Source organism: Heptranchias perlo, chromosome 4 (genome assembly GCF_035084215.1).
Source record: "Heptranchias perlo isolate sHepPer1 chromosome 4, sHepPer1.hap1, whole genome shotgun sequence".
Classification (NCBI taxonomy): domain Eukaryota; kingdom Metazoa; phylum Chordata; class Chondrichthyes; order Hexanchiformes; family Hexanchidae; genus Heptranchias; species Heptranchias perlo.
In genome coordinates, this window is record NC_090328.1 from 67,651,116 (window position 1) to 67,673,375 (window position 22,260).

Genomic DNA, 22,260 nt, shown 5'->3' on the forward strand with positions numbered 1-22,260 from the left:
GTTATCGCTGCGGACAATGTTTTGAAAGTGTAAAAAAACAAGCAATAATGGACAATCAAAGAATGAACCATCTGTCGAGAGAGAGAGAATTGTAAACAATTTTACAACACCAAGTTATAGTCCAGCAATTTTATTTTAAATTCACAAGCTTTCGGAGGCTTCCTCCTTCGTCAGGTAAATGTCAGATAAAATTGCTGGACTATAACTTGGTGTTGTAAAATTGTTTACAATTGTCAACCCCAGTCCATCACCGGCATCTCCACATCGAGAGAGAGAGAGAGAGTACAATGAAGAGCTGTGGTTCAGGATAAAAGGGATTCATTTTAACAGCCTTGTGCAGGCACTACTTAAAGAGGCATTGTCTTTATGCATTTATTAACATTTATTCCCACCTCTGCCCCTAACTCATATGCCCTGCCTATGTCACCTCTAGATTCAACTTTTCCAATGCCTTCCTGGTTGGCTTGCCATCTTTCACCCTCAATAAACTCCAACTTGTCCTGAACCCCTCTGCATCCAGCACTGCGTCTCTGTCCTTTACCCTGTCTTTGCATTGGCCTCTGTGCCCCAATAGATCAGCTTTAAGATCCTTGTCCTTATCTACACAGCCCTTCATCTCACCATATCTCTGCAACCTCCTTCAACTCAGTAATCCCCCCACAAATGCTCCGTTCTCTTGACACCTGGTCTTCTGTGCAACCCCCACCCTTCACTTAACCATTGAAATGAAATCCAGATCTTTCAAATCTCTTTGATTTTGAAATGTAACCTATTAAGAACATAAGAAATAGAAACAGGAGTAGGCCATACGGCCCCTCGAGCTTTCTGTGCCATTCAATAAGATCATGGCTGATCTTCGACCTCAACTCCACTTTCCTGTCATATCCCCATAGCCCTTGATTCCCTTTAGCATCCAAAAATTATCGACCTCAGTCTTGAATATACTCAACGACTGAGCATCAACAGCGCTCTGGGGTAGAGAATTCCAAAGATTCACAACTCTCTGAAGAAATATTTCCTCATCTATTTTAATGTAACATTATAATGAAAAGTGAATGGGACTCCATATATTTAAATGACTTTCAATATGTTTCACTATTTTGATCATAAATCTCACATCCAAAGTTGACAGCTTTCCCCCAAATATTAAATTTAACTCCAAGCAGTTACGTTTTACAGTGAATGTGCAGGAAAGGGAAAAAAAACTTGCTTTCATCTAGTGCCTTTCATATCCTCAGGATCTCCCAAAGTTCTTCACAGCCAATTAGTTATTTTTGAAGTGTAGTCACTGCTGTGTTTGCCTACATAACAACAGCTGATTTGCATACAATATGGTCCCACAAACAGCAAATGAGATAAAGAACCAGTTAATCTGTTTTGGTGGTGGTGGTTAACATAAACTGAATTGTTAAAAGAGTTCACATTTGGATCTTGGAATTTTATTTTTATTGGTAAAAATGTGATTACATGAACAATGGTGTAGACTGGAAAGGTTACTTAACCTTTAGGCTACTGCAGGTTCAAGGAAACTCTGGTCTTTCTGAGCCGACTGGTTGTTTTTCAGCTCACGCATAGTGACAGGATGAATACCAATATTACACCAATAAATCTACTTGATTACTAGGATGTTTTATTATTGTAATATTAACCCTACACCACTAAAATTAACACCTAAAAACACTTTTGTCTGAGCCAGATGAAAATACTACTACTTTAGATATGATATAAAAATATTAGTGCAGTTTTTGAAGAATCAATGTCTTTTTGTTGCAGATATTGAATTCATCACTGATTTACATGGAAGGGTTTGTTTTACCCGAGATGACACCCAATTGAAATGGCGACCTTCAAACTGAAATTATTTGGCTTGCTGTACTTTGTACAGGGACTGCCGTATGGATTACAGTCCAGTTTATTACCGATTTACCTCAGAACTGTTGGACTTTCATTTACCAAAATTAGTTTGACCAAATTATTATATTTTCCATGGCTACTTAAGATACTCTGGGCTCCATTTGTGGATCAATATGGGACAAAACAGAAATGGCTGCTGTCTAGCATGTGTGGACTGATTATATGTTGTTTAATAATTTCTAGACTGCCTCCAAAGACGGATTTCCTAGCTATGGCCTTCACCTTGCTGCTGATGAACTTCTTTGCTTCAATTCAAGATATTGCTGTTGATGGCATAGCTGTTAGATTGCTCAGCAATGAGGAAGTTGGCTACGGCAACACCATCCAGGTTGTGGGTTACAAAATGGGTGCTCTCATTGCAGGAGCAGGGCTTTTGACAGTGATGGACCAGATTGAGTGGGATATGCTTTTTATAATGTTTGCTGTTATTTATGTTGTAGCTATAATTTTTGCCTGTTTCACTCCTGAACCTGAAAGAACCTCTGAAACAAAAATTAGGTTGCCTGTGCTGAATCCCCGTGAAATATTGGGAGAAGTACTTCGAGTGCCTGGAACGGTTTGGACTCTAATTTATGTCATCATTTACAAATTAGGTGAGTCTATCTTGTATAATAATAATTCGATAATGATTGTTAAAATTAACTTCCTCTCAGTGATTAGTGCATTTGTTGTTTCACCCCATTTTTTTCCCCCAGTTCTTCTAAAATTCATGTTTATCCTTCAGTTTTCAGTTCTGAAGTAGGGCTCTACCAAAAAACTTAACTTGTCTTTTCTTGCTGCAGGTGCTGAGTGACCTGAATTGTATTTCCAGCATTTTCTGTTTTTGTTATTAATGTTAAAATGTTTGTTACGTGAGAAAACCTTTTGGAGGCAATCTAGTCAAATTCTAATTCAGTCAAAAATGTTTACAAATACTACATTAGTGTGTTATGATATTGTCTTAATGTGATATTGTGTTACTGCAGGTGGATATCTATGCTGCTGATGCATTGTACACTGTGTGGTACTCCTGTCTGTTGGTTAAAATTAAATAGACAGCCTTCTTCACTAAAGTCTAGGATCAGGTCTCTAGAAAAAGACATTGTGAACTATCAAGTGGACCATGGCACAGCAATTGTAGTTCATCTAAATCTAGTGTGCTCAGACTCCAGATCATGACTATATTAGACCTGAAAGATAAGTAGGCTATGTGAAATGTGCAAACCTATGAAAATCAGAATTCAAAGTTGAATTGGTCACTGTATTTTTAGTTACTCTGCTGTTTGGTTTTAATTATCAGGGAGTGATAATTTCACAGTGCATGGTTGAAATTGGAAAAAAAAGAATGGAAATGATGGTGCACTTTATAAGTGCTGTTATATTTGATACTTCTAATTTGGCCCTATGCAATTTTGTTTTTCAATATAACATTGCTCTTTTAACAATACATATAGCATTCTAGCTTATAAATCAATTGGTCTGGAAATAATACACATTTTGTGTTCCAGTGAATACGGGTGTTACAAATTTCGGATCTGTCCTAGACGTTTTTCTAAGGTTCAGTGTCACTAGCTTCTCAAGTAAATGGAGCTTGCATCCCTTAAGATTGGAAGTTCACCTGTACTGTCCAATATAGAGTCTTGCGATAGTGTGATGCAGGACAATAACAATGAGATTCCCTTGTTATACAAACGAAATATTCATCAATTGCTTCTCCAATCTTCTGTGAGGCGGACTTATTAAAACTTTAGTGGGGCAAGACAAGACATGCGTCAGTAAGTGAACAGAGTAACGGGTAGCAAACCTCACTTTACTTTAACTTAATTTCAGTGCCTGCGTGTAATAAAAAGAATTAACTGTACCACACTGTCCTTGCTAGTGACGAAGGTAACACTTTTTTTCGAGTTAGCCCTATCCACTGATAGTCTTGCTCAGGGCTCTCTTCTTACGGGAGACTGACCTAGGCGATTACCTTCCAATCGCAGCAAAACTTTCCAACTAAACTCTCACTTATGTTTCCCCATTCTTTTGTCCCCTCACTGAAGTTGAAAGCTTGACATTCGACCTCTTCACTGCCCAGGGATTGGTCAGTGGAGCTGCTAAATAAATCAGCGATTACCCTTGCCCAGGTGTGCGGTCCTTGAAACTAGTTCCTGTGAGCCCAAAAGGATAAGATATTCCAATGTGAATGTTTACTGGGATTTTTAAAAAAAATCTTCATTGTGTCAGGCATTTTAGATTGACACTTTGTCTGACTTCTGATCCACATTCCCAGCATGTGGCTGTCCTGCGAATCTGACCCCTTGAGATCACAATTGAACTTAATGTAATATCTGTTTATCTGTATGATATAAGCCTGTGCATACTTCCAGTCAACTTTTTCCATTATAAATTCCTATGCCCACATTTATAATGAAAGCTGCCTATGTAAACTTGTCAAGCTATAATTACACTTTTCCACCAGTGGAGACGCTGAAGTACCACCACTGGCGGAAGGATTTAATTAGTTTCGACTATAGATGTGGACATAAGAATTTATATTGAGAATATAAAAATATGGACAGAATTTATGACTTTAAAATGGCAGCTGAATTACATCTGCATGTCTGGTCCAATTATCCTTGCCTTCTAACACAGCTCAGCTGAAAACTGTACTTGGTCTTGAGTCCCTGTGTGCAACTAGTAATCTGTTAAAAATCTTATGGCTGTGCACATGTCCTGTCTAACAAAACCTTACTTTCTGTTGTCAACTTTTCCCATTATAAATTCCTGTGTCTACATTTATAACGGCACCTGCCTATATAAGCTTGTCACATTATTAAAGGGCAACAACACTTTCTGAGCAGCAGGAAGAAGCAGCACGTCACAGGGGTAGGGTCATGCTATAATGCCTCAGTTTTGAATCTCCTAGTTTCCCAGCCTGTACTGCAGAGAAACTCTAATGCTGCAACAACCCTACTTCTCAGCTTCCCAAATTGCCATATGTTTTGCTATTTAACTATATATAATAATATAAAATGAAAATATTACACAAAATAAGGACAGAATTTATGACTTGAAAATGGTGACTGGATTATGTTTGTATGCCCTGATCTAATTATGCCTTCCCCTTTTACTCCATTTTACTTGAAGACTACCTTTGGTCTTGACTCCCCATGTGCAAAGCCACGGGAGAGCAACTAGTTTGAAAAAAATCACACTAAGACTCTTCTGTGGCAAAATGGTCAAAAATCCCAAAATGTAACAATGGGTCAAGTTCCAAGTTTGTCAGCATTCCCAACATTTCTGTAGCCTGGGTATTGCACCAACAATATTGTAGCTGGAGCATATTGGATATGTTTCCAGCCATGGTACTTGTATATGAAATTTTAATGATAACATTAATATATGTTATCACCCTTTAATGGGGCTTCTTGCCCTCATTGCCTACCTAGCCTCTCCTCCTCACTTTAGCCTGCAACACTTCCAGAGATCCACTGAGAATCTGGGTGCCATTGTAGCTGATGACTTTCCTCTTCCCCTTACCCCTGTGATGTTGCTGCTTCTCGGAAAGTGTTGTTGCCCTTTAACTGGTTGCAGTTTTTCAAAGGTTGCACTAGAACTGTATTTCTCTCCTGCCTAACGGTGGTTATCAGGTGCTCAAACACCAACGTACACCGCAAATGAGGGCCTTTGGAGGAAAATGCTATGGGTTAGTGGTGGATTCACATTGTCGGGCGGTATTCTTGCTCTGTTGCTAACCTGCCAACGGGAGGGAAATCCAGGCCCAGATGATTGAGAAAGAAAGAACATTTACATAGCACCTTTCACGATTTCAGGACATTCCAAAGCACTTTACAGCCATAGAAGTACTTCTGAAGTGTAGTCACTATTGTAATGTAGGAAACATGGCGTGTCAGTCTAAATTATGTGCTCAAGTCTCTGGAGTGAGACTTGAACCCACAAATGTCTTACTCAGAGGCGAGATTGTTATCACTGAACCAAGCCAGACATTTTTACTATTATAGTGCAGCTGTATTGGCCTTTAATTGAAAATTGCTGAATTGCACAGTTTTCAAAATATAAACTATGGAGAGCGAACACCATTGATCTATCTTAATTTTCCTTTGGAGCTGCTAACAACCTGCTAAATAAAATATTTTCTATATTTAATTACAAGTAGGACAATGTTACCTTGCCAGAGCTGCTTACTTATGTTCTGACCCCATTTCCTGACAGCACATGATACAGGGGTAGATGTGATAGGGTCATTAATGTGTTGCATTCTAACTGAGAGGCCAACAGAGGTTGGACTGGCTAGATTAAGGGATCAATATTCTTGATATTTAATTGTTCTTCCAAAGTTTTTTTTCTATCATTGAGATTTGTCAATTTTCTACTTTGTCACTTAATTGTGTGCAGTCTTTATGTTTTTCTGTTTTCTCATGGTTATTTTTAACTTCAGTTACCTCACCAATCATACTTCATAAAAAAACTCTGCCCCAAAAAATTCCCACCCCACCCCCCTGCATCACGTTCCACCAAAAAAAAACCTCCCCAGTCAGATGACAACAAAAATTTAGCTCAATCGCAACAGATAAACCGAATTCAGGAAAAAAATCCCTATGATACAGCCAGCACAACAGTTCCTCATCCACCTCACTGTATTCACTTAAAAATAAAATTCATTACATAACATATATATAAAAAAATTCAACAATAGAGAAAAAGGTCACAACCTTACCCAACCTTTTTCCAATTGCTCCAAGATTTTTGCACATCCTGACCCACCCTGTCGAGGCTCATGAACATCCTGCTCTCAGGCATACCCTCCTCCCATAGTTCATAGCTCGTCCAGCTAAGTCACGACTTGAGCAATGCATGCCAGAAAGTACATGTACACAGAGACCTAACTGTACCCTGCACTGGCTAACTGCCTTTGGCACTTGTGAAAATAAATAAAGTATGAAGAGTTCTAATGAGAGGTCTTCGACCTGAAACCCTGTTTCTTTCTCCACAGCTGCTGCCTGATTTGCTGAGCTTCTTCAGCATTTTCTGTTTTTTTATTTCAGATTTCCAGCATCCGTAGTATTTAGCTTTTGAAAGTATGAAGAGTGTTTCTTGTTAAATTATTAGGGGGAAGAAATTTAAAAAATGATACATTACAATACTGGCTTCATACAAAGCTCTCTGGACATTGAGTGTTGACTGACATCACTCACTACATAGCAATCAGGAGTAGGAATCCTGGCTGATTTCCCCCCCTCATCCCCTAACCTAGAGATGCTAAGGCAAATTGTACACCCCAATTACTGCTGCCACTGCTGAAATTAAGTAACTCAGGGGATTGAACCTGACTTAGGATGGCTCATTTTCACTCTAGATGCTGAATTTAGCAACTGAATCATGAGAGGAACTGGATTTTGTTGGTTTTAGCAATTCATTTTCTGACATAATTGTCATTAACAGTGTTAGTACTTTACTAATCTGGAGACAATAGCAGTATTTTCAGAATCATTAATTTTTTTGAAACTGTAAATTAATATTGAAAAATAATGAACTGTGCATGCTGTGGGGGTCCCGTCTAGTGGGACAGATTCATGGCTTTGTTTATGCTGTGTGTGTGTGTGTGTGTCTGCTCCCTCTGGTGGAATACGTTTGGTTTAGTCTTGTAAGTAATCAGTTGTGAAGCTCCCTCTGGTGGAATATGTAAGGAATATATGTTGAAGAGTAGGAATTTACCATTAATGAAGATAATCCCAGAATATTCTGAGGGGGGAGGGTAAACAGCCAGAAGTCATGGTCCATATCGGTACCAATGAATCATAGAATCATAGAAAGGTTACAGCATGGAAGGAGGCCATTTGCCCCTCAAGTCGCCACTGGCACTATGCAAGAGCAATCCAGCTAATCCCACTCCTCCGCCGAATCCCCGTAGCCCTGCAAATTTTTTTCTTTCAAGTACTTATCCAGTTGCCTTTTGAAGGTCATGATTGAATCTGCCTCCACCACTCCATCGGGCAGTGCATTCCAGATCCTGACCATTCGCTGTGTAAAAAAAGTTTTTCTTCATGTCACCTTTGGTTCTTTTGCCAATCATCTTAAATCTATGCCCTCTGGTTCTTGACCCTTCTGCCAATGGGAACAGTTTCTCTCTATCTACTCTGTCTGGACCCTTCATGATTTTGAATACCTCTATCAAATCTTCTCTCAACCTTCTCTGTTCCAAAGAGAACAACCCCAACTTTTCCAGTCTATCCACGTAATTTAAGTCCCTCATCCCTGAATCATTCTACTAAATCTCTTCTGCACCCTCTCTAAGGCCTTCACATCTTTCCTAAAGTGCGGTGCCCAGAATTGGACACAATACTCCAGTTGTGGCCGAACCAGTGTTCTATAAAGGTTCATCATGACTTCCTTACTTTTGTACTCTATGCCTCTATTTATAAAGCCCAGGATCCCGTATGCTTTTTTAACTGCTTTCTCAACCTGCCCTGCCACCTTCATTGATTTGTGCACATATACCCCCAGATCTCTCTGTTCCTGTACCCTTTTTAGAATTGTGCCCTCTTATTTATATTGTCTCACCTCGTTCTTCCTACTGAAATGTATCACTTCGCATTTTTATGCGTTAAATTTTATCTGCCATGTGTTCGCCCATGCCACCAGCCTGTCTATATCCTCTTGAAGTCTATCACTATCCTCCTCACTGTTCACTACCCTTCCAGGTTTCGTGTCATCTGCAGATTTTGAAATTGTGCTCTGTACATCCAAGTCCAAGTCATTAATATATATCAAGAAAAGCAGTGATCCCAGCACCGACCCCTGGGGAACACCATTGTACACCTCCCTCCAGTCCGAAAAACAACCGTTTACCACTACTCTGTTTCCTGTCACTTAGCCAATTCTGTATCCATATTGCAACTGCCCCCTTTATTCTATGGACCGCAATCTTGATGACAAGCCTACCTTGCGGCACTTTATGAAACGCCTTTTGAATGTCCACATACACCACATCAGCTCCATTGCCCTCATCTACCCTCTCTATTACCTCATCAAAATACTCTATCAAGTTAGTTAAACATGATTTGCCTTTAGAAAATCCATGCTGGCTTTCCCTAATCAATCCACACTCGTCCAAGTGACTGTTAATTCTGTCCTGGATTATCGTTTCTACAAGTTTCCCCACCACCGAGGTTAAACTGACTGGTCTATAGTTGCTGGGTTTATCCTTGCACCCTTTTTTGAACATGGATTAATCAAGGGACAGTTAGCATGGATTTTTTAAGGGAAGGTCGTGTCTGACTAACTTGATTTTTTTTGAGGAGATAACAAGGAGGGTCGATGAGGGTAACGTGTTTGATGTAGTCTACATGGATTTTAGCAAGGATTTTGACAAGGTCCCACATGGCAGGCTGGTCAGAAAAGTAAAAGCTCATGGGATTCAAGGGAAATTGGCAAGTTGGATCCAGAATTGGCTCAGTGGTAGGAAGCAAAGGGTAATGGTTGAAGGGTGTTTTTGTGATTGGAAGGCTGATTCCAGTGGAGTTCCGCAGGGCTCAGTACTAGGTCCCTTGCTTTTTGTGGTATACATCAATGATTTAGACTTAAATGTAGGGGGCATGATTTAAGAAGTTTGCAGATGATACAAAAATTGGCCATGTGGTTGATGGGAAGAAAGTTGAAGACTGCAGGAAGATATCAATGGACTGGTCAGGTGGGCAGAAAAGTGGCAAATGGAATTCAATTCGGAGAAGTGTGAGGTAATGCAATTGGGGAGGCCAAACAAGGCAAGGGAGTTCATAATAAATGGGAGAATACTGAGAAATGTAGAGGAACAGAGGGACCTTGGAGTGCATGTCCACAGATCCCTGAAGGTAGCAGGACAGGTAGATAAGGTGGTTAAGAAGGCATATGGAATACTTTCCTTTAATAGCCAAGGCATAGAATATAAGAGCAGGGAGGTTATGCTAGAGTGGTATAAAACACTCGTTAGTCCACAGCTAGAGTACTGTGTATAGTTCTGGTCACCACATTACAGGAAAGATGGGATTGCACTAGAGAGGGTACAGAGGAGATTCACGAGGATGTTGCCAGGACTGGAGAATTTTAGCTATGAGGAAAGATTGGATAGGCTGGGTTTGTTTTCTTTGGAACAGAGGAGGCTGAAGGGAGATTTAATTGAGGTGTATAAAATTATGAGGGGCCTAGATAAAGCGGATAGGAAGGACCTATTTCCCTTAGCAGAGAATTGTAAACAATTTTACAACACCAAGTTATAGTCCAACGATTTTATTTTTAATCCCACAAGCTTTCGGGGGCTTTCCCCTTCCTCAGGCAGTGTGGAAAAGACAATTTCGAATCCTTTGCATTTTAAGATCACAGAACAAAGCCTGGTGATTACTGCCCGTTGCCAAGGCAATCACAGTGAGCAGACAGAAAGGTGTCATCTAAAAGGCCACTGAATATACAACCCCCCAAAAAAAAAGAGAGAGAGAGATAATAATTGACTGTCTTCCTTATCTCTCTCTCTCTCTTTTTTTTGGGGGGTTGTATATTCAGTGGCCTTTTAGATGACACCTTTCTGTCTGCTCACTGTGATTGCCTTGGCAACGGGCAGTAATCACCAGGCTTTGTTCTGTGATCTTAAAATGCAAAGGATTCGAAATTGTCTTTTCCACACTGCCTGAGGAAGGGGAAAGCCCCCGAAAGCTTGTGGGATTAAAAATAAAATCGTTGGACTATAACTTGGTGTTGTAAAATTGTTTACAATTGTTAACCCCAGTCCATCACCGGCATCTCCACACCTTAGCAGAGAGGTCAGTAACCGGGGGGCATAGATTTAAAGTAATTGGTAGAAGGATTAGAGGGGAGTTGAGGAGAATTTTTTTCACCCAGAGGGTGGTGGGGGCCTGGAACTCACTGCCTGAAAGGATGGTAGAGGCTGAAACCCTCACCACATTTAAAAAGTACTTTGATATGTACTTGAAGTGCCGTAACCTACAAAGCTATGGACCAAGAGCTGGAAAATGGGATTAGGCTGGATAGCTCTTTTTCAGCCAGCACTGACACAATGGGCTGAATGGCCTCCTTCTGTGCCATAAAGTTCTATGATTCTAATTTTATAATATTTCAGGATTCCAGTTACTGATCTGATAGTCATAGATAGATATTAAAAAAAAAAGTGACCTTGTCTGTCCTTTGTCTGCATTGCTGTTACACGACAAACTTAACAGGAGTTAACTGTGTACGTGCATTTTTGAGTTTCCATCCTGCATGTGTAGGGGTCTATGCCATTATCAATGCTGTGGAGGATGTTAAGTGGTGTGAGTTATAAGCTGTTATGAATGAGTATCCTCAAATTGTAGTGCCCTTTAACGATAACTGGCAGCTTTCAGGACACCCATTGAACCAGTCAGCAATAAGGCATTTTTTTTTCATAACTTCATTCCAAATTTACAAATCAAAGCAAACAGCAGTAACAAAACCATACCAGTATATTTTAACCAGATACAAACAAGCAAAATATCATCATAAAGCAGTGCATAATATTTGACAATATCCTTAGCTCAGTCTGAATCCACCCTATAGACTGGCGATTGACCAATTTTTGTCTTTCACTGAAAACTACACTTTTACACTTGCATTAAAATAGTGCTTAAAAATCATGCCTACAATGCTCATCTCTTCTAGCAAAAGTTAGAAATTTTGATTTAATTCATTATCCAAGAATAGGATCTGTATTTTAAAATGGCCAGTAATACACAACTATTTCAAGGGGCCATCCCAAATGTTCAGAATAGTACCAAAAGTGCTCTTGGTTTAACCCTCCCAACCTGAAATGTTTTTAATTTCAATATATTATATTACTCTCTTTTATACATCACTCCAAAAGTAGTGCTGTCCAAGACTAGCAGTCAAAAGTAACAATAAAAACAGAAAATGTTGGAAATACTAAGCAGGTCAGGCAGTAAGTGAGAAACAGAGTTAATGTTTCAGGTCGATGACCTTTCATCAGAACTGGAAGATGTCATTTAATCACTCCTGCCGATCACCCTATCACGGACCTATCCCTTTTGTTCGTTTCCTTCTCCCCCACTCCTGCTTTTCCCTGGCTTTGTACTTGCTTAAAAGCTGTTCATCTCGAACATCTAGTTCTGATGAAAGGTCACTGACTTGAAATGTTAACTGTTACTCTCTCCACAGATGCTGCCTGACCTGCAGATTTTTAGCAGCATTTTCTGTCTTTATTTCAGATTTCCAGTGTCCGCATTATTTGGCTTTTGTTTTAGATTCAAAAGTAGCATGTAGGATCAGAAATTCTACTTCTGTCAGGTGGATGCAGCAGTCTATAATTTGTTACGGGGTTCTATATATTTCTAAAATTTACAGTGACAGGGGATGGGCAATGAATCTGAAATCTGAATTTTGTCACCATTAATCCAATTTCTGTAGCTTGATATATCCTATTTTGTTTAAGAATAAACCATGTTTCTGAGGCTGTTCATCTCTAGTTTTTTTGTTTTGTTTGTTACTTCATTTCTTCATTCTAAGATACATTCAAATCACAGTTTCTAAGCACATTGTTGGGCACAGCAAAATACTGCGGATGCTGGAATTCTGAAATAAAAACAGAAAATGATGGAAATACTCAGCAAGTCAGGCAGCATCTGTGGAGTAGCATCCACAGATGCTGCCTGACTTGCTGAGTATTTCCAACATTTTCTGTTTTTATTTCAGTGGAGATTAACACTGCATTTACACATGCTACATTCATCTTTAGGAAAAGATGTTGAACTAAGCCTCCATCTGCCTGTTGGATGCAAAAGATCCTATGACTATTTCAAGAAGAGCAGGGAGTTCTCTGATGTCATGGCCAATTATCATCCCTCAACCAACATTCAGATTAACTGGTCCTTTATCTCATTACTCTTTGTGGGATCTTGCTGTGTGCAAATTGGTTAGTATGTTTGCCTGCATAACAACAGTGACTACACTTCAAAAATAATAAATTGGCTGTGAAGCACTTTTAAGAATGTGAAAGGCGTTATATATATTTCTTTTATACCTGACCTGGAAGTCATTATTCTAACACTGTGTGCTCAAAATTGGATTGTGTTTCATTCCCCCAACACTAACATCCCTTGATGAGCACAACATTCACAGAAACAAAATCTCAGTTTCTGAGCAACTGAACAGAATTAGGAAAGTCCAGACTTCAATTAGAGCCTATGGATAGATCTATAAGCCAAGTGCCTTACTATTTGCCATCAGTGATTTCAAATCAGTTGACAAGGTATTTCTTACTGATTTGGGTTTCATGTGTTTGGAAGGAGTTGTCCTTTTGGACACAGCTCTTGTGAAGATGTGCTGCGGATGCTGAAAAAAGTGACTATTTGGATAATCCCTTACCATTACTTCATGTGAACCACTGGAGAGTCATACATCAAATAAGAACGTACCTTATTTTTTGAGGCATTGCTTTGATGCTCTCAAGTGGCCTGATATCTGTGTCCATCTTCCTCACACCGCCCCCCCCCCCCCCCCAAACAAAAATTTGCATCTATGGAGGCAATGTTTCAATCGCAACACCCCAAACCCTTGAGGACAGTTTTGAACAGTAATATAATTTTTCTTTCTTTCCCCTAATTGCATAGCGATTTCCGTGCTGCGTAATTGCAATATACGATGCTATATTTGTTACAATTAGGAATTTGGGGTGCTTTTGGTTTCATGAATGTTGACAGTGATTTTAGGTTGCAGCAGACTTGCCATACTGGAAAACCCCCCAAGTATGATGTGAAGGAATATAAAAGCAATACAACGGGTCTGTTAGAGCTTTTTGAGGGTGTGACTGGCAGGATAGATCAGGGAGAACCAGTGGATGTAGCATATTTGGAATTTCAAAAGGCATTCGATAAGGTGCCACATAAGAGGTTGTTACACAAGATTAGAGCTCAAGGGATTGGGGGTAATATATTAGCGTGGATTGAGGATTGGTTAATGGACAGAAAACAGAGAGTAGGAATGAACGGCTCATTTTCGGGTTGGCAGGCTGTAACTAGTGGGATGCTGCAAGGATCAGTGCTTGGGCCTCAGCTGTTTATAATATATATCAATAACTTAGATGAGGGAAACGAGTGTAATGTATTTGAGTTTGCTGACGATTGAAAACTAGGTGGGAAAGTAAGCTGTGAGGAGGACGCAAAAAGGCTCCAAAGGGACATAGACAGGTTAAGCGAGTGGGCGAGAAGGTGGCAGATGGAGTATAATGTGGGGAAATGTAAAATTATCCACTTTGGTAGGAAGAATAGAAAAGCAAAATATTTTTTAAAAGGTGAGAGACTAAGAAATGTTGGTATTCAGAGGGATTTGAATGTCCTTGTACACGAATCACAGAAAGTTAATGTGCAGGTACAGCTAGCAATTAGGAAGGCAAATGGTATGTTAGCCTTCATTGCAAGGGGATTGGAGTAGAAGGAGGTCTTGCTGCAATTATATGGGGCTCTGGTGAGACCACACCTGGAGTACTGTGTCCAGTTTTGATCTCCTTATCTAAGGAAGGATATACTTGCCTTAGAGGGGGTGCAATGAAGGTTCACTAGATTGATTCCTGGGATGAGAGGGTTGTCCTATGAGGAAAGATTGAGTAGAATGGGCCTATATTCTCTGGAGTTTAGAAGAATGAGAGGTGATCTCATTGAAACGTATACAATTCTTAGAGGGTTTGACAGGGTTGATGCTGAGAGGCTGTTTCCTCTGGCTGGAGAATCTAGAACTAGGGGTCATAGTCACAAGATCAGAGGTCGGCCATTTAGGACCGAGATGAGGAAAGATTTCTTCACTCAGAGGGTTGTGAATTTTGGAATTCTCTACCTCAGAGGACTGTGGCTGATCAGTCATTGAGTATATTGTGATTGATTGATTTTTGGACACTAAGGGAATCAAGGGATATAGGGATAGGGCAGGAAAGTGGAGTTGAGGTAGAAGATCAGCCATGATCTAGTACTTCATTGGTTGTAAAGTGCTTTGGGATGTCCTACGGTCGTGAAAGGTGCTATATAAATGCAAACCTTTCTTTATGATCTTATCGAATGGCGGAGCAGGCTCAAGAGGCTGTATAGCCAACTCCTGCTCCTATTTCTTATGTTCTTATGAAAATGCACACATCCCCTTTAAAAAAAAAATCTTAACATCACAAACTACCCAGTAGGAAAATTTGATTTCAGGTACTTATTTCTGATCCAGACTAAATCAATAGCTACCATCCAAACGTTATTGACGTAGCACAGTTAAAATAACAGAACATGACAACTTCAATTAAAGGTCATGCAATCCAATTTTACCGTCTGGTGAATAATTTTACTCATGCTCATCGCTGTTTGTTTTGAACAGAGCAAATGGTGCATGGTCAGATAGTTTCTGGATACTGGGTGAAATATTAGCATAAAAATTAATATGTCAATTTAATAACAATGAAAGAAGAAAAACTTACACTTATATTACACCTCATCATGTCTCTCAGAAATGTCTCAAAATATTTTGAGTGCAATTAATTACTTTGAAGTACTATTATGTAGGCAAATATATGGCCATTTTGCACACAGCAAGATGGCACAAATAGCATTGAGATGAATGGCCAATTAATAGCTTTGGCGGTGTCGGTTGTGGGGGATTGCTGGCCAGGACGCTGGGAGAACTCTCTGCTCCTCTTCAAATAGTGGCATAGGATCTCTACTACCCACGTGAGCCGTCATCCTTGGTTTAATGAAGGACCACACCTCTGAAGATACAGTACTCCCTCAGTATTGTACGGGATGGTCAGTCTAGTTTACGTGTTAAAGTCCTGCGGTGGACTCGAACTCACAATCTTATAACTCCCAGGTCAGAGTGCTACCAACAGAGCCAAGCTGATAGATTATTGAAACGGATGTAGAAAGCATGTGAGAAAACGTTAGATTTTACCTTATCTAAATTATGTAGGAACTGAGCAAAGGTGGTGAGGAGAAAAGTCTGTGTCAATATTTTCATGCAGTGCAGAGCTGGCGTTACATTGCCAGTGTAATTTATCCCCCTCCCAGTTAGTTTTGTGCTGCTTTAAACCGGCTCCAAGTGAAGCAGGCTCCAGACAATGGGTTCTGGGCACTGGAGTAGTTTCATTGCCTTAGACTGGCAGTGAGGAATGGATATAATCCCTCTCCAACAATAATAAATTCCACTTATATAATGTAGAAAAACATCCCAAGGTGCTTCATACAAGAAAAAGAATGAGTGCCGAACCTTTGTGGGATTAAGTGTGTATATTGGTGCATTTACTGATTGATCATTAACACTGGTTAGGCCACAGCTGGAGTACTGTGTGCAGTTCTGGTCGCCACACTACAGGAAGGATGTGATCGCTTTGGAGAGGGTGCAGAGGAGATTCACCAGGATGTTACCAGGGCTGGAGCGCTTCAGCTATGAAGAGAGACTGGGAAGATTGGGTTTGTTTTCCTTGGAGCAGAGGAGGCTGAGGGGGGACATGATTGAGGTGTACAAAATTATGAGGGGCACAGATAGGATGGATACTAAGGAGCTTTTTCCCTTCGTTGAGGGTTCTATAACAAGGGGACATAGATTCAAGGTAAAAGGCGGGAGGTTTAGAGGGGATTTGAAAAAGAACTTTTTCACCCAGAGGGTGGTTGGAGTCTGGAACTCACTGTCTGAAAGGGTTGTGGAGGCAGGAACCCTCACAACATTCAAGAAGCATTTGAATGAGCACTTGAAATGCCATAGCATACAAGGCTACGGACCAAATGCTGGAATATGGGATTAGAGTAGACAGGGCTTGATGGCCGGCGCGGACACGATGGGCCGAAGGGCCTCTATCCGTGCTGTATAACTCTATGACTCTATGACTCTATCAACATCATGGTTAATCGATAATTGGACCTGTGGTTGTCACCCAGAAAATTCTGGGTAGATAGTTCACAAACAAGACTTACAACACTTAAGCTGCAATGAGTGTTTCATTCTCAACATGCTGTTCCTGGGCTCTGAAGTGGAAAAAGTTTAAAAAGAACACTAGAGGATACAGGTAATCAATCTTAAACCAATAGGACTCAATAAACATGTCAGACCTACTTCAGGTACCTAATATGATTGTATTTTCAACTAGCAGTTTATAGTAGGGCAACCTGTTTAAAAAGGCTACAACTTTGCTATTTGAAGTATTTCAATTAATTTTCTCTTCATTTTACAATACTACCTTTTTATTTAAGTGTATTAACTTTAGGCCAAATAGATTTACACCTACTGTGTGTGTAATAGCAGTGTTTAGAAGCTGTTAGTTATCAATGTAAATAAAAAGCACTGTAGAAATTAAATAATTGCCTCTTCCTCAAATAAATAGATCCATTTTCAGTAATAAGATCAAACAATGAGATCTAATTTTGTGATGGTTCCCAAGCTAAAAGGTATGGTATTGGCAATAGTTTGTCAAAGTACAATAAGTTCAGTGATTTGATAGAAATAAATGTGAGGTCAAAGAGCCAATAACTAAAAGGATTAATCCTAACCTAATGTCCCAAAGATTCAAAGTTGCCAGCCAAGAAATTCAATTGCTCCCAAAAATGCGTGTGCATGGTCAGGGCGTGCACTATACGCGCCTGATAGTGTCGTCCCAGGCAGCATGTAATATTCAATCTTGTTTGGGGGGCTGAATATCGGGCGTCTGTAATGCCACTTAAAGGAAGCTAGCATCTCATAAAAGGGGAAGTGCACTCTGGCTGCAGACAATAGGGAAACACTTATGAATAGATAAATGGCTGCAACAGGGCAACAAGTCTGAGAGGGCAACAAAGTTTTGCAGTTGAAGGCCCTGGTGTAGGCAATGGACAAGAGGAGGGAAGTCCTCTTCCTCCCAGGTGGCAGAAAGCCCTTCAGGCAACAACACTGCCGCCAGTGCGAAGACATTGCAGAGGAAGTCAATGCCAGGAGCTTAGCTCCCAAGACATGGCTGCAATGCGGAAAGAAGTTCAATGAGCTTACCAGAGTCGACAAGTTAGTAATACTACTCTCTTAGTCTCTGGCCACACCTTCACCACCTCCAGCCTCAATACTCCTCTCACCTGCTTCCCTTCACTCCTACAATCACTGCACCACACTTCACTACACCTCTTTCTCCTCATATTCACGCACTCACCATTATTGCAACCCTCACATCTGACACACTGCATATCAACTGTTCTACCATAACAAGCACATTCTCGAAATACCTCAAGACTGTCACTAACACACTTCATTCTTTCAAAAGAAAGTCACCCACAACTCCAGACAGCACGCTGCCAGCGGAGAAGACCGAGCCCACCTGCACACACTTCTCCACCTTGAAGAAAGCAGTTGGCCATCATGGGCAGGGGCTGAGTCATGGCTGTGGTGACTGGCAATGCTGGAGGAGACGTCGAGCCAGGATCTCTTCACGCCTTATCCTCTTTTTCCTTTATTACTTCTATCTCACCCTACACACTCTGCATGACAAAATGCAGATGCTTTCACCGGCCACTTCTCTCTCTGCTCTCCCTTTCCTCCCTTGTCCCTCTTTCATTTCAGGTGCTGAAGACGTCGACATACCTCTGCCATTTCAGGAAAAGGAGGCCAGTCTTCCTGATGATGCAACGTTACTCAATCTCACTCTCGCAAGCACCAACTCAGATACTGGCACCACACGCATTTTAGTGGCTTGGCTAGAGGAGGAGTCTTTACATGATGACTTAGTGGGCACAAGTGTATAGGAGCTAGGGCAGGGGAATAGGTGCCAGCTCACCGGAGGGTGAGAATGCACACTAGCTCTGCTGCAGAGGACTCACTCGAGCCAAGCCTACCGAAGAAACCTGAAGGGCATGTACCAGGAAATACTATGTGCACTGGGCAGCATGTCAGTGAGCTTGCACACAATATCGAAGAGCATGGAGGAGTCCAGCTCCAACTTGTGTCAAGACTTCGCGCAGAGCATGGAAACCATCCTGTTTAACATGGGCTGAGCGGTCAGCTCTATCAACACAACAGTGGAGCCCACCGTCGTGGAGCCTCTCGTGACAGCTCTCACAGTTGCCCATGAAAGCTCAGACAGATGCTATCTTTGATTTGGGGACCACTGTTGACGGGGATTTCCTTACTCACTCCTGTACTCACACAGACCCGAAGAAGTGCTGAAGTGCAGCTCCAGGAGAGTGGCCTTGGCTCCATGGGAGAGGCACTTACTGTTCTCTCTCAGGATGACAGAATGGCTGCTCCCACACCACCGACTCTGCCACTGGCCTTATTATTGCCACACACCCAGCTGGCCCAGACTGCTTCGGCCCACGTCCAGATGCTGCAATCTGCAGCCGTGCTCTCAAGGCCTAGAGCTGCTCAAGGTCGCCCACCACGGCCATCTGAAGTGTCCTCAATGGAAGTTCAGCAGCCATCTACCTCCCAAGCTGTCGCCATTGGGGTTCTATCAATAGGAATGCTATCCAGCCCTTTAGTTATTTTATAGACCTCTATGGGGTCACCTCTTAAGTCTGCACTGCTCTAAAGTAAATAGACCAAGATCCTTGAGCCTATCTGAGTAGCTGAGGTTCTTTAAGCTAGGAATCATTCTTGTAACTCTCCTCTGGACCTTTACCAAGGACACTATATCACCTACCATGTGAGGAGACCAAAACTGGGCACTGTTCTCGAGATGTGGTCTGACCAGCATAATGTCAAATTGGTGCCTTTTGATTTATGTTGAATGGTTTTATCAATATAACCCAATACTCTGTTAGCTTTATCTATAGTTTCTCTACATTGGTCATAAACCTTTAGTGATCTGTGCACAATAACCCAGATCTTTTTCTCTCTCAACCTCTTTCAGTATTGTTCCCTGCAAATGATATATGTATTCCATGTTGGCCCTACCAACATGTATGACACTACTTTTATCTAAATTAAACGTCATTTGCCAATGTGTGGTCCACTCCCCTAGCACGGTGAGTTTAATGCGCGCGCCGTTATTAATGTGCAAATGGTCCAGCAACTTGTGGCAAGGAAGAGATACCCTGTGAATTGCGATTCTCCACAAGTTGCTCGACAATTTGAACCGCTCCACCGTTAGCCTTGCAAAAATGGCAGCTTGCCCTCAATCTCTCAGTGAGCTTCATGAAATTGCTGCATTTGCGCATTAATTGCCAATTAAACTCGCCACAGAAAGTTACGGTTGGAACTTAACAGTGTAAATACCTTTTTAATGAAGAGATTTATGTTCCTGCAATGCCACTCAACCTCTCTGCCCCATAAAGGGAACAATTTAAACTGTGGAGTCCCATTCCTAAATTGTTGTTAGAGATTTTTTAAATTTAAAATGTTTTTAATTTTTTTCTTACTTTTCCTTTCCATCTCTTTTTTTCTCTTAATCCAATCTTTCTTTCCCTCTCTTTATTTCTCTTTGTGTACCTGATTTGGCACTAATTTATCTTATTTCCTTCTTTGTCGTTCCTCTTTTTCTTTCTCAATCCTTAAATCTCATTGATTAAGGAGATAGACTGTTTGTCCCGTCATTCACCAAGATCCCAGATGCCCTGTAGCCCACGTTATCAGCTTGCATTTCCAGCAACTTGCAGGGCAAAAATTTTTCGAGCTGAAGGGTGAGGGAAAAAGTTTAACTAACGGGGCACGTGCAAGATGCCCCACTCCAGCAAAACCTGGGCTAACGGCGAGGGCAATGGGGCATCTGGGACCTTAGTGAATGACAGGCCAACAGTCTATCTCCTTAGCCAATTTTATTTAAAGATTGAGAATGAAACAAAGGAACAATTGAGAAGGAGGATGAATTAGAGTAGGTGAATTAAAGTCAAATCAGGTACAAAATGAGAAATTAGAAGAGGGAAAGAAAGATTGGATTAAGAGAGAGAGAAAGAAGAGACAAAGGAACAATAAGAAAAAATTGAAAACATTTAAATTTTTTAAATCTCTAAGAAGTATTTACTACATGCAGGAATGAGACTCAACAGTTTAAATAATTCCCATTCTGGGCCGCAGACCCTGATTGCCATTGCATTAACAATTATCATGTCGATAAGAGGGTACTTATGCTGTTAAGTTCCAGCTCTAACTTTCAGTGATGAGTTTTTAATTTGAGTTTAATGTGCAAACCCAGCAAATTCTTAAAAATAACGTGGCAGCTAAGGGCAAGATACTATTTGTGCGAGGCAAACAGTGGAGCGACGTAAATCGACCAGTAAGTTATGTCAATTCGCAACTAACGGCGTATCTCTTCTTCGCCTGAACTTGCTGGCTGATTTGCGCATTAATAATGGCATGCATCGTAAACTCGCCGTTATTCTTCCAGAAAGATTTGGACCAATGTGTTTATACTTGCCTCCTAGTGTAAGTTCTGACTCCTGGGAGGCCGGGGAATGTGACATTACAAAACATTCTTCACTGTGCTTAGATTGTTGTGACTGAATGATCTGAGTGCATCTCCTTCCTCTAAAGCTCATGACCCCACTATATATTTGCAGGCATTCAGTGTTTGTAGCTAGCATAACCTGGCCGGACAAATTTATATTTGCCTACTGGCACATTGTCCACCTGGAGAGTCTGATTCACATTGATAGGTTGGTGGAAATAGCGATGTTGATGTGCTTCATAATGTTATGACACTGTAGATCCTGGGGCACTGTGTTAGCTCATGTTAAGGCCAGAAATGAGCACAATGCAAATGTACTGTATTTCAGATCACCACTTGCTTTCTAATGCTACATTTGTCCCAAAAGTGATGCAAATATGTCATTAAAAAGTTAAGTCTAATAAGGGCAGTAAAGACCGAAGCATGAAATAGGAAATTCTCAAGCCTGAAGTTCATTGCTGGTCCACTAGGTGAAGCTATTATGACACAGAAAAATAAATCTGTCTTAGCTTTGGCATTAATAAAGAATGTAATGTATTTGAGGGAAGATTTAAAGAGGTGTGACTGGCTAATCTGCTTTTGAGAATAATGTGTAACAGTAAAATACACAGAAACTGATTATAGTAAATCTTAGTTGAGTGAAGTAATTTTCCATCATTAGACCATAATAAGAGTAAGGTACCAGAAGGGGATTACTGTGTAGGGATTACTTTTTCTTTATGTCTCGCACAGTTAATGTACTGTATCGTAGTACCATATTACAAGTCCCAATTGCAGCTTCAGTGCACCAATGGGGCCAGAATTTTGCAGTAATCCAAAAATCCACAATTACAACAACACCAGACGGATTACTAAAAATAGTCTCCCAGCAGGTAATCTGTCTGGATTACTGACTGCATTTACAAAATTGCCAGCATTTAAGGAAATTTAAGGAGTAGGTTTTTACTTTTTCCCCAACATACAGTTGTGATCTATCC

General features: G+C 40.7%; 1 protein-coding gene across 2 annotated transcripts in view; it reads left to right on the forward strand.

Moving 5' to 3' along the window:
* mfsd3 (major facilitator superfamily domain containing 3) overlaps nucleotides 1-22,260 on the forward strand; it is a 98,850-nt gene that overhangs the window by 592 nt on the left and 75,998 nt on the right. For both annotated transcript variants that reach the window (XM_067983078.1, XM_067983077.1), the window contains exon 2: nucleotides 1,774-2,507. In XM_067983078.1, coding sequence (XP_067839179.1) covers nucleotides 1,838-2,507 — 670 coding nt within the window. In that variant the 5' untranslated portion in view covers nucleotides 1,774-1,837. The remainder of the gene's footprint in view (nucleotides 1-1,773; nucleotides 2,508-22,260) is intronic.